This window comes from Carcharodon carcharias, chromosome 34, assembly GCF_017639515.1.
Source record: "Carcharodon carcharias isolate sCarCar2 chromosome 34, sCarCar2.pri, whole genome shotgun sequence".
Classification (NCBI taxonomy): Eukaryota; Metazoa; Chordata; class Chondrichthyes; order Lamniformes; family Lamnidae; genus Carcharodon; species Carcharodon carcharias.
This window is the reverse complement of record NC_054500.1, coordinates 19,802,875-19,817,296: the sequence shown is the minus strand read 5'-3', so window position 1 is coordinate 19,817,296 and position 14,422 is coordinate 19,802,875. Positions and strand designations below refer to the sequence as shown.

Sequence of the window (14,422 nt, the reverse complement as noted above, 5' to 3'; positions counted from 1 at the left end):
AAGACACCTAGATCCCTCTGAATCTCAGAGGTCTGCAAACACTCACCGTTTAGATAGTAAGCTTATTTTTTATTCTTCCTGCCAAAATGGACAATTTCCCGTTAGATCAGGAGGGGCTGTGCAGCTCCAATGAGTTTGCCGACCAACACTGGCTCCCGGTCTGGCAACATCTCGACTTTTAAACTCCCACCCTCACTTTCACAGCCTTCCGTGGCCTCACCCCATCACACCTCTGTGACCTTGTCCAGCCTGCCGAAATCACTGCACTCCTTTTAATTCTGGTGTCTCAATTTTAATTGCTCCACATTGGCGGTCATGCCTTCAGCTGCCTGGGCCCTAAGCTCTGGAATTCTCTGAACCTCTCCACCTCCTTACCTCTCCACCTCACTTCTTTAAGACACTCGTTAAAAATTACCCCTTTGACCTGGATTTTGGTCACCTGTCCTAATATCTCATGGGTCAAATCTGGTTTGATAACACTGCTGTGAAACGCCTTGGGACTTTGTGCTATGTTAAGGGCAGTGTATAAATACAAACTGTTGCTGATTAGCGACACTGCACAAGCTGTGAGCGTTCCAGGCCTCATTTAACAGCCTGTATTAACATGAGCTCGTCTTGACTGGGGCAGCAGTGAGGATGGTATCATTAGCTTCACCGGCCCAGGATTGGCAAAGCGAATGCCAGTCAGGATTCCCACTGCTGGTCTCTAAAGAGTACATGCTCTGGGAAAGCATGCTGTGGATCTTGTGGCTTCCCCTCCACCGCTGTGTCACTCACTTTGAGAGAGAGACTGGGTCAGAGCTGAGAAACAGAAAAAGAAATCGAAACAAAAACAGAAATCGAGACAGAGAAAGGCCTCGAGGAATGCAGCGCTTTCAAACTACGCTCGGTTATTTTGTTCTCTAGGGAACGCAGGAAAAGGAGGAGTAAGCCAGTCAGCCCCTCGAGCCTGTTCCAACATTCCATGAGAACATCATTGAGGATCTCGATTCTCACTTTATTTACTTGCCTTGCTTCCATGTCCCTTAATACTCTTTTTCTCTCCCCATCCCCCTTTTCTGGTTCCATTCTGTTTGACCACGCTCTTATTTTGCAGATCCAAAGGGCCCTCAAGTCCCAGGTGTTAATAAGTCAGCCCATTCTGTCTGACCTGCTGACTGTTTCCTGCTTTTCCAAACTCACCCATGTCAGGTGTCGCTCAGTTGGTCACAGTCACACCTCTGAGTCACAAAGCTCCAGGTTCAAGTCCCGCTGCAGGCCTTGAGCACAGGAATCTATGCTGACACGCCCAGTGCAATACTGAGGGAGTGCTGCACTGTCAGAAGTGCTGTTTTTCAGAAGAGAGGTTAAACCGAGGCCTCAACTTCCCTCTTGGGTGAAAAAGATCCAATGGCACTATTTCAAAGAGGAGCTGCGGAGTTCTCCCAGTGTCCTCGCCAATGGTCATCCCTCAATCAACATCACAAAAAAAAAATATGATCTGATCATTATCACATTGCTGTTTGTGGGAGCTTGCTGTGCACAAATTGGCTGCTGCATTGCACCCCCTCCTACACCCCCATTAGAATTGTACCCTTTATTTTGTATTGTTTCTCCATGTTCTTCCTACCAAAATGAATCACTTCACACTTCTAATGTTTCTGACATCTAGGATTTTGCATTTTACTCACAAAACTAGGCAGTCTGATTGTTATTAACACAATTGGAGTGAATGTCATCACACAAATAAAACTGCAGTTAATGCTGGGTCAATTCCAAAAGGTATTAAGGGATATTGGGCAAAGACAGGTGTATGAAGTTAGGGTACAGGTCAGCCATGATCTCACTGAATGGCAGGGCATGCCTGAGGGGTTAAATGTATTCTTTATCCGAACAAAATCTGTAGATTTCCACTCACCGTATCGTAGTCTTTCAGCGCTGCCTTAAACTTGCCCAGTGCCATATTGGCTGTGGCCCTTCTGTAGTATCCCTTAATGTATTTCTTATCCAGTTCCACTGCCTTGGTGGCATCTGACAAGGCGTAGCCATAACATTCAGTCCGTAAGTATGCCAAGCTGCGGTTCCCGTAATAAATAGCATTCTCTGAGTTCAGCTCAATGGCCAGTGTATAATACTTAATGGCATTGTCGTAATCCTTATCTGCAGGGGCAACAAACAGGCTGGCATTAGAAACTGACAACAGGCAATGCAGCTAACTAGAGTTTGCTGTGTTAACCAGGAATTATTCACAACTGGTGTCTAACATAGTGCAGAGTAACTGTATTAGAAACTATCACTGTTCAATTAACTTCAGCTCAAAGCCCAGGCTTGTTGCAGATTGTGTATGAAGTGCAAGACAGAACGCAGGCCAAACAGCCTCAGCTGGACCTTTGAAACTGTAGCCCCCTGCCTATATCCCCACCACCCAGCTTCAATTTTGCTCCCATCCCTTTGCGAGGTTGCAGAATCGCAGTGGGCTGCGGCACACACAAGCACCAGCCCCGGCTGCCCACCCTTCCTCTGCGACTTCGGAGCACTTGCTGCCTGTTCCACCATGGACAACCTCACCATTCAGTTGAATTCTGCCCTCAGCCAGTGCTCACATGCCCTTTCCAAGCTTGGACCACTGGCAGCTAATTAGGAATAGAAGACCCAATACTAGACTGACAGGCAAGAGCGGAATTAGCCCATTACTGGGATACAGGACTCATCATTTTTAATTCACATTTCCACATTAAATGTGACACAAACTGTTCAAGGAGCACACCCAGGGGAACGTAAGTGACTTTATTAATTAAATTGTGTTGTGTCTCTTCAGAATCACCCCCTTCTGGTGGGGGCCAGCGCTACTGACAAGTTCAGTGGCAGTATCCTTGCCTCATAACAGAAGGTTGTGGATACAAGCCTGAACCCTGGAATTCAGCATGTGTTGGGAATACAGGAATAGCAGTAGTCATTCCATCCCTTGGAGCCTGTTCATTCATTCTGAAGCCAGCTGGTGAAGTTGGAAACCGGATGCCAATCTTTTACTTAACACCAGCTTTATTTACAGAAGCGACATCATAAAGGTCTGCCTCCTTCCTCACCAACACCCAATGGCCCAGTAGTTTCTCTTTACCCAGCTCACTCAGGGAGTCCAAGTTGCCAAGACAACATGCATTTTTACATGCATGTTGTAGTCTGGAGCTATGGATAGTGATGGTAGGGGCTCCAACTTTCTTTCCATCACATGGCTGACCAGGAATCTCTCCCACTCTTACCGCCTGCCATTGGCATGTGCTGGAAGGGTTTGCAGGTTAATGCTCAACCTGTTTGGCTGTTTTCCTTGGTTATTCATTCCTGGATTGGGACTCAAACCCGGAGCTTCTGGCTCAGAGGCAGGGACACTACCGACTGCACCATAGGTCTCACTTAATACTCTTGTGAGCAAACAATAATCAAACTAACAGGCCCTTAAAGGGCACTGTAACAAAAATAAAACTTGAAAGGAAACTTATTAAATTAAAATAATGTTCTGTGTTCAAGGTGCTTAATCAATGTCCACCAGCTGCATATATTAATCTTAATAACTGGATTAACATACCAGTAATACAGCTACCACTCAATCAGACTGTGGATGATCTCCAGACCACAACACCCAATTACCTGTCCGTGCCCTAGCACTTGAGTACAGGGTGCTGCATTGTCAAAGGTATCAGCTTTTGAATGAAATGTTAAAACAAGGGTCCATCTGTCTGTTCAGATGGATGGGAAATATCCTGTGGCATTACCTGCACAGAGTTCCTTCAACCTCCTGGCCAACACTGCCTCCCTCAACTAACATCATGAACAAGAGGGGAACCAATCATTTATTTTTGTTAATCTGTGGGAAATGGCTGCACACAAACAGGCTCCCACTCTTGCCTAGTCACAAGGGCAGTCAGGAAAATGCAGGTAACATATAATGGCGATGCACTCGCCAGAATATCATATTAATTCCAGAGGCTTTATCAGAATGGTAAGAAGGATAAGGAACTGCAGTGATGCAGAGAGATTGGAAAAGCTGGGATTATGAACATACGAATCAGGAGGAGTAGGCCACTCGAGCCTGTTCTACCATTCAATAAGACCATGACTGATCTAAATATAGCCTCAACCCCATATTCCTGCCTACCCCCGATAACTTTTCAGTCCTTTGTTAGTCAAGAATCTATCCAGCTCTGCCTTAAAAATATTCAATGACTTTGCTTCCACCACCTTTTCAGGAAGAGAGTTCCAAAGACTCAACCTCTTGAGAGCAAAAATTTCACCTCATCTCTGTCTTGAATTTTTAAACAGCGACCCCTAGTCTTAAATTCTCCCACAAGAGGAAACATCCTCTCCATATCTGCTCTGTCAAGACTCCTCAGGATCTTAAAGGTTTCAATCAAGTCGCCTCTTACTCTTCTAAACTCCAGTGTATATAAGCCTAACCTGTCCAGCCTTTCCTCATAAGACAACCTGCTCATTCCTGGTATTAGTCTAGTAAACCTTCTCTGAACTGTTTCTAATGCATTTACATCTTTCCTTAAATAAGGAGACCAGTACTATACACAGTACTCTAGATGTGGTCTCGCCAATACCCTGTACAACTGAAGCATAACCTCCCTATTTTTGTAATCAATTCCCCCCACAATAACATTCTATTAGCTTTCCTAATTACCCGCTGTACCTGTATACTAACCTTTTGTGATTCACGCATTAGGACACCCAGGTCTCTCTGAATCTCAGAACTCTCTCACCACTTAGGTAATAAGCTTCCTCTTTATTCTTCCTGCCAAAATGAAAAATTTCACATCTGCCCACATTATACACCATTTGCCAGATCTTTGACCACTTGCTTAACCTATCTATGTCATTTTGTAGCCTCCTTACATCCTCTTCACAATTTACTTTGCAACCTATCTTTGTGTCATCAGCAAATTTAGCAACCATTCCTTCGGTCCCTTCAGCCAAGTCATTTAGATAAATTATAAAAAACTAAGGCCCCAGCACTGACCCCCATGACACACCATTCGTCACATCCTGCCAACCTGAAAAGGACCCATTTATGCCTACTCTCTGCTTCCTGTTAGCCAACCAATCTTCTATCCATGTCAAAATGTTATCTCTTACACCATGAGCTTTTATTTTCTGCAATAACTTTTGATGTGGCACTTTATCAAATGCCTTCTGGAAATCCGAGTACAGCACATCCACTGGTTCCCGCTTATCCACAGCACACATGGCTCCTTCAAAGAACTCCAATAAATTGGTTAAACATGATTTCCCTTTTAAAAAACCATGTTGACTTTGCCCAACTGCCTTGAATTGTTCGCAGATTGTTCCTCTTGGGGCAAAGAAAATGCAGAGGAGATTTGATGGACATATTCAAAATCACAAACGGTTTTGCTAAAGAGGAACTGTTCCCCGTGGCAGAAGACAGGGATTTAAATAGTCCGGTGCGGACGGATTGAGGTGTCCTAGTACGTCAATCACATAAAGTTAGTATACAGGCAGACACTGTTGTAATGTAGGAAACTGCATTGTGGGTATCTTTAACATCCAACTAACAGGGTAGATAATCCACCTGGTCCAACCTTTCAGAGCATTTTCAAGCAGGTTGCAACAGGTAACTGGAGCTGCCCTAAATCAATAAAATGGAAGTATAATCTGCCTGTAAATTTCATCTGATCAATGACTGCCCCTTTACAAAAAAAAGAAAACCACTTCTCAAAGTGCTGGCAACTTATACAGATTTGATATTGGTGTGCGTGAGAGTCTCACCATTTTAGACATGTCAGTGGCAGCATCGCTGTACCTTTGGGTAGCTCCCCACTGGTCAGATAGTGCTAGTCACTCTGGTACCCTGTAGTGGCTCAACATCCGACATCCGAACTCTCTCATAATAATGTACGCTATGTGGCACCCAAACCGTCTACACTGTAACTAATAACTCACTATTTAGCAGGCTGATCTCCCTCACTGTAATTAATAGCTCACCATTTAGCAGCCAAATCTCCCTCACTGTAATTAACAGCTCACTATTTAGCAGCCAAATCTCCCTCACTGTAACAACGGCTCACTATTTAGCAATCAAATCTTCCTCACTGTAACCAATAGCTCACTATTTAGCAGCCAAATCTCCCTCACTGTAACCAATAGCTCCTATTTAGCAGCCAAATCTCCCTCACTGTAACTGATAGCTCACTATTTAGCAGCCAAATCTCCCCCACTGTAACCAATAGCTCCTATTTAGCAGCCAAATCTCCCTCACTGCGACCAATACCTCACAATTTAGCTGGCCAACCTCCCTCGCCATGACCAATAACTCACAATTTAGCAGCCAAATCTCCCTCACTGAAACTAATAGCTCACCATTTAGCAACCAAATCTCCCTCACAGTAAATGACAGCTCACAATTTAGCAGCCAAATCTCCCTCACTGTAACTGATAGCTCACTATTTAGCAGCCAAATCTCCCCCACTGTAACCAATAGCTCCTATTTAGCAGCCAAATCTCCCTCACTGCGACCAATACCTCACAATTTAGCTGGCCAACCTCCATCATTGTGACCAATAGCTCACTATTCAGCAGGCCAACCTCCCTCGCCATGACCAATAACTCTCAATTTAGCAGCCAAATCTCCTTCACTGTAACTAATAGCTCACTATTTAGCATCCAAATCTCCCTCACTGTAAATGACAGCTCACTATTTAGCAGCCAAATCTCCCTCACTGTAAATAGCTCACTATTTAGCAGCCAAATCTCCCTCACAGTAACCAATTGCTCACTATTTAGCAGCCAAATCACCCTCGCTGTAACCAACAGCTCATTATTTAGCAGCCAAATCTCCCTCACTGTAACCGATAGCTCACTATTTAGCAGCCAAATCTCCCTCACTGTAACTGATAGCTCACTATTTAGCAGCCAAATCTCCCTCGCTGTAACTGATAGCTCACTATTTAGTAGCCAAATCTCCCTCACTGTAACCGATAGCTCACTATTTAGCAGCCAAATCTCCCTCACTGCAACCGATAGCTCACTATTTAGCAGCCAAATCTCCTTCACTGTAACTGATAGCTCACTATTTAGTAGCCAAATCTCCCTCACTGTAACTGATAGCTCACTATTTAGCAGCCAAATCTCCCTCGCTGTAACTGATAGCTCACTATTTAGTAGCCAAATCTCCCTCACTGTAACCGATAGCTCACTATTTAGCAGCCAAACCTCCCTCACTGTAACTGAAAGCTCACTATTTAGCAGCCAAATCTCCCTCACTGTAACTGATAGCTCACTATTTAGCAGCCAAATCTCCCTCACTATAACTGATAGCTCACTATTTAGCAGCCAAATCTCCCTCACTGTAACTGATAGCTCACTATTTAGCAGCCAAATCCCCCTCACTGTAACTGATAGCTCACTATTTAGCAGCCAAATCTCCCTCACTGTAACTGATAGCTCACTATTTAGCAGCCAAATCCCCCTCACTGTAACTGATAGCTCACTATTTAGCAGCGTGGCTATGAGGCCCTTTCCTCCTCCCCTCACACACACACGAGGGGCCCAGGCTCCCAGTGAGGGTGACCCGGAGGTGGCGGGTTAGGGCCGGCTCGGGACACGGGGCAGCCCCCGGCACCTCACCTTTGAAGTAGTGGTTGGCTTTGGCCTTCATGCCCTCGGCCTTGTCCTGCTGTTCGCCGCCCGCCCCGTCCGCGCCCTCCGCCATTTTCCGACTCGGCCGTAAAATCCCTCCGCCAAAGCCCGGCCTTAGCAACCGGTCGCAAAACAAACAGCGACTCCCCCCCCCCCCCCCACTCAACTTCCGAAAGACCAGGCGATTGTCGTGAAAAGGGAACGTCAAGCGAAGGACGCCGGTCCGGTGACGTCATGCGCACACACGCAAGAGGGTGACGTCACACGTAGCACCCAGATGGGATTTCCCCAGGGAGGGGAACCTGCAAAAGGGGATTCCCTCCAAAAACCTCACTGGGGATAAAATCTACGCCCAGAAGGGATAAAATATACTCCCACTGGGAATAAAATATACTTTCACTGGGAATAAAATATACTCCCACTGGGGATAAAATATACTCTCATTGGGAATAAAATATACTTTCACTGGGAATAAAATATACTCCCACTGGGGATAAAATATACCACCACAGGGGATAAAATATACCCTCACTGGGGATAAAATATACCCCACAGGGGATAAAATATACTTTCAGTGGGGATAAAATATACCCTCCTTGGGGATAAAATATATCCTCACTTGGAATAAAATACACCCACACGGGATAAAATCTACCCTCACTGGGGATAAAATATACCCCCACTGGGAATATAATATACCCCCACAGGGGATAAAATATACCCCCAGAGGGGATAAAACATACTTTCACTGGGAATAAAATATACACTCACTGGGAATAAAATATACCCTCACTGGGGATAAAATAAATTCCCACTGGGGATAAAATATACCCTCACCGGGGATAAAATATACCCCACTGAAAGTATATCTTATCCCCTGTGGGGATAAAATATACCCTCCTTGGGGACAAAATATACCCTCACTGGAGATAAAATAAACTCCCACTGGGGATAAAATACACTTTCACTGGGGATAAAATATACCCTCACTGGAAATAAAATATACCCCACAGGGAAGAAAATATACCCTCACTGGGAATAAAATATACCTCCATATATGATAAAATTACCCTCACTGGGGATAAAATCTACCCCCACAGGGGATAAAATATACTTTCACTGGGGATAAAATATACCCTCACTGGGAATAAAATATACCCTCACTGGAGATAAAATAAACTCCCACTGGGGATAAAATATACTTTCACTGCAGATAAAATATACCCCCATGGGGGATAAAATATATCCTCACCGACGTTAAATATACTTTCACTGGGGATAAAATATACCGCCACAGGGGATAAAATATACCCTCACTGGGGATAAAATATAGCTCCACAGGGAATAAGATATATTTTCACTGGGGACAAAATATACCTTCACTGGGGATAAAATATTCCCCACAGGGGATAAAATATACTTTCACTGGAGATAAAATATACCCCCACAGGGGATAAAATATACCTTCACTGGGGTTAAAATATACCTCCACAGGGGATCAAATATACTTTCACGGGATAAAATATACCCTCACTGGTGATAAAACATACATTCACTGAGGATAAAATATACCCTCACTGGTGATAAAACATACTTTCACTGAGGATAAAATATACCTTCACTGGGGATAAAATATACCCTCACAGGGGATAAACTATACCCTCACTGGGGATAAAATATACCCCCAGAGGGGATAAAATATACTTTCACTGGGGACAAAATATACCTTCACTGGGAATAAAATATACTCCCTCTGGGGATAAAATATACTTTCACTGGGGATAAAATATACCGCCACAGGGGATAAAATATACCCTCACTGGGGATAAAATATACCCCCAGAGGGGATAAAATATACTTTCACTGGGGACAAAATATACCTTCATTGGGGATAAAATATACCCCCACAGGGGATAAAATATACTTTCACTGGGGATAAAATATAGCCCCACAGGGGATAAAATATACCCTCACTGGGGATAAAATATACCCCCACAGGGGTTAAAATATACTTTCACTGGGGACAAAATATACCCTCACTGGGGATAAAATATACCCCCACAGGGGATAAAATGTGCTTTCACTGGGGACCAAATATACCCACACAGGGGATAAAATGTAACCTCACTGGGGATAAAATATAGCCCCACTGGGGATAAAATATACTTTCACTGGGGACAAAATATACCTTCACTGGGGATAAAATATACCCTCACAGGGGATAAACTATACCCTCACTGGGGATAAAATATACCCCCAGAGGGGATAAAATATACTTTCACTGGGGACAAAATATACCTTCACTGGGAATAAAATATACTCCCTCTGGGGATAACATATACTTTCACTGGGGATAAAATATACCGCCACAGGGGATAAAATATACCCTCACTGGGGATAAAATATACCCCTAGAGGGGATAAAATATACTTTCACTGGGGATAAAATATAGCCCCACAGGGGATAAAATATACCCTCACTGGGGATTAAATATACCCCCACAGGGGTTAAAATATACTTTCACTGGGGACAAAATGTACCCTCACTGGGGATAAAATATACCCCCACAGAGGATAAAATGTGCTTTCACTGGGGACCAAATATACCCACACAGGGGATAAAATGTAACCTCACTGGGGATAAAATATAGCCCCACAGGGGATAAAATATACCCTCACTGGGGATAAAATATACCCCCACAGGGGTTAAAATATACTTTCACTGGGGACAAAATATACCCTCACTGGGGATAAAATATACCCCCACAGGGGATAAAATGTGCTTTCACTGGGGACCAAATATACCCACACAGGGGATAAAATGTAACCTCACTGGGGATAAAATATAGCCCCACTGGGGATAAAATATACTTTCACTGGGGACAAAATATACCCTCGCTGGGAATAAAATATACCATCACTGGAGATAAAATATACTTCCACTGGGGATAAAATATACCCTCACTGGGGATAAAATATACCCCCACAGGGGATCAAATATACTTTCACTGGGGATAAAATATACACTCACTGGTGATAAAACATACTTTCACTGGGGATAAAATATACCCTCACTGGTGATAAAACATACATTCACTGAGGATAAAATATACCCTCACTGGTGATAAAACATACTTTCACTGAGGATAAAATAGATCCTCACTGGGGATAAAATATACCCCACTGGGGATAGAATATACCCCCACTGGGAATAAAATATACTTTCACTGGGGACAAAATATACCTTCACTGGGGATAAAATATACCCTCACAGGGGATAAACTATACCCTCACTGGGGATAAAATATACCCCCAGAGGGGATAAAATATACTTTCACTGGGGACAAAATATACCTTCACTGGGAATAAAATATACTCCCTCTGGGGATAAAATATACTTTCACTGGGGATAAAATATACCACCACAGGGGATAAAATATACCCCCACTGGGGATAAAATATACCCCCAGAGGGGATAAAATATACTTTCACTGGGGACAAAATATACCTTCACTGGGGATAAAATATACCCCCACAGGGGATAAAATATACTTTCACTGGGGATAAAATATAGCCCCACAGGGGATAAAATATACCCTCACTGGGGATAAAATATACCCCCACAGGGGTTAAAATATACTTTCACTGGGGACAAAATGTACCCTCACTGGGGATAAAATATACCCCCACAGGGGATAAAATGTGCTTTCACTGGGGACCAAATATACCCACACAGGGGATAAAATGTAACCTCACTGGGGATAAAATATAGCCCCACAGGGGATAAAATATACCCTCACTGGGGATAAAATATACCCCCACAGGGGTTAAAATATACTTTCACTGGGGACAAAATATACCCTCACTGGGGATAAAATATACCCCCACAGGGGATAAAATGTGCTTTCACTGGGGACCAAATATACCCACACAGGGGATAAAATGTAACCTCACTGGGGATAAAATATAGCCCCACTGGGGATAAAATATACTTTCACTGGGGACAAAATATACCCTCGCTGGGAATAAAATATACCATCACTGGAGATAAAATATACTTCCACTGGGGATAAAATATACCCTCACTGGGGATAAAATATACCCCCACAGGGGATCAAATATACTTTCACTGGGGATAAAATATACACTCACTGGTGATAAAACATACTTTCACTGGGGATAAAATATAACCTCACTGTGGATAAAACATACTTTCACTGAGGATAAAATATATCCTCACTGGGGATAAAATATACCCCCAGAGGGGATAAAATATATTTTCACTGGGGATAAAATATACCACCACAGGGGATAAAATATACCCTCACTGGGGATAAAATATACCCCACAGGGGATAAAATATACTTTCAGTTGGGATAAAATATACCCTCCTTGGGGATAAAATATATCCTCACTTGGAATAAAATACACCCACACAGGGGATAAAATTTAGCCCCACAGGGGATAAAATATACCCAAGAGGGGATAAAATATAATTTCACTGGGGATAAAATATACCCTCACTGGGAACAAAATATACCCTCACTGGAGATAAAATAAACTCCCACTGGGGATAAAATACACTTTCACTGGGGATAAAATATACCCTCACTGCGGATAAAATATACCCCCACAGGGAAGAAAATATACCCTCACTGGGAATAAAATATACCTCCATATGGGATAAAATTACCCTCACTGGGGATAAAATCTACCCGCACAGGGGATAAAATCTACCCTCACTGGGGATAAAATATACCCCCACTGGGAATATAATATACCCCCACAGGGGATAAAATATACCCCCAGAGGGGATAAAACATACTTTCACTGGGAATAAAATATACACTCACTGGGAATAAAATATACCCTCACTGGGGATAAAATAAATTCCCACTGGGGATAAAATATACCCTCACCGGGGATAAAATATACCCCACAGGGGATAAGATATACTTTCAATGGGGATAAAATATACCCTCCTTGGGGATAAAATATACCCTCACTTGGAATAAAATATACCCTCACTGGAGATAAAATAAACTCCCACTGGGGATAAAATATACTTTCACTGCAGATAAAATATACCCCCATTGGGGATAAAACATACCCTCACCGGCGTTAAATATACTTTCACTGGGGATAAAATATACCACCACAGGGGATAAAATATACCCTCACTGGGGATAAAATATAGCCCCACAGGGGATAAAATATACTTTCACTGGGGACAAAATATACCTTCACTGGGGATAAAATATTCTCCACAGGGGATAAAATATACTTTCACTGGAGATAAAATATACCCCCACAGGGGATAAAATATACCCCCAGAGGTGATAAAATATACTGTCACTGGGAATAAAATATACCTTCACTGGGGATCAAATATACTTCCACTGGGGATAAAATATACCCTCACTGGGGATAAAATATACCTCCACAGGGTATCAAATATACTTTCACTGGAGATAAAATATACACTCACTGGTGATAAAACATACTTTCACTGAGGATAAAATAGCCCTTGCATTCTCAAAGAATATAAAAAGTGCTGTTATACTCAGGCAAGTGCCTGTGATAACAATCTCATCCTCACTGGGGATGAAATATACCCCCAGAGGGGATAAAATATAGTTTCACTGGGGATAAAATATACCACCACAGGGGATAAAATATACCCTCCTTGGGGATAAAATATACCCTCACTTGGAATAAAATATGCCCACACAGGGGATAAAATCTACCCCCACAGGGGATAAAATACACTTTCACTGGGGACAAAATATACCCTCGCTGGGAATAAAATATACCCTCACCGGAGATAAAATAAACTCCCACTGGGGATAAAATACACTTTCACTGGGGATAAGATATACCCTCACTGGAGATAAAATATACCCCACAGGGAAGAAAATTTACCCTCACTGGGAATAAAATATACCTCCATATATGATAAAATTACCCTCACTGGGGATAAAATCTACCCCCACAGGGGATAAAATATACTTTCACTGGGGATAAAATATACCCTCACTGGGAATAAAATATACCCTCACTGGAGATAAAATAAACTCCCACTGGGGATAAAATATACTTTCACTGCAGATAAAATATACCCCCATGGGGGATAAAATATACCCTCACCGGCGTTAAATATACTTTCACTGGGGATAAAATATACCGCCGCAGGGGATAAAATATACCCTCACTGGGGATAAAATATAGTCCCACAGGGGATAAGATATACTTTCACTGGGGACAAAATATACCTTCACTGGGGATAAAATATTCCCCACAGGGTATAAAATATATTTTCACTGGAGATAAAATATACCCCCACAGGGGATAAAATATACCTTCACTGGGGTTAAAATATACCTCCACAGGGGATCAAATATACTTTCACTGGGGATAAAATATACCCTACTGTGGATAAAATATACTTTCACTGGGGACAAAATATACCCCCAAAGGGGATAAAATATACCCTCAAAGGGGATAAAATATACCACCACTGGGGATAAAATATACCCCCACTGGGGATAAAATATACTCTCACTGGTGATAAAATATACCCCCACAGGGTATAAAATGTACCCTCACTGGGGATAAAATACACTTTCACTGGGGATAAAATATACACTCACTGGGGATAAAATATACTCTCACTGGTGATAAAATATACCCACACAGGGGATAAAATATACTTTCACTGGCGACAAAATATATCCTCACTGAGAATAAAATATATCCTCACTGAGAATAAAATATACCCTCACTGGGGATAA

The 14,422-nt window shown here is 42.7% G+C and overlaps 1 protein-coding gene across 1 annotated transcript in view; it reads right to left on the bottom strand.

The window, feature by feature from the left end:
* The window catches only part of ppp5c (protein phosphatase 5, catalytic subunit), a 37,947-nt gene extending 30,169 nt beyond the window's left edge, over positions 1–7,778 (bottom strand). The window contains exons 1-2 of the mRNA XM_041179293.1: positions 7,621–7,778; positions 1,898–2,139 (exon numbers count right to left, since the gene is read on the bottom strand). Coding sequence (XP_041035227.1) covers positions 1,898–2,139; positions 7,621–7,705 — 327 coding nt within the window. The 5' untranslated portion in view covers positions 7,706–7,778. The remainder of the gene's footprint in view (positions 1–1,897; positions 2,140–7,620) is intronic.
* Between the last annotated feature and the right edge of the window lie 6,644 nt (positions 7,779–14,422).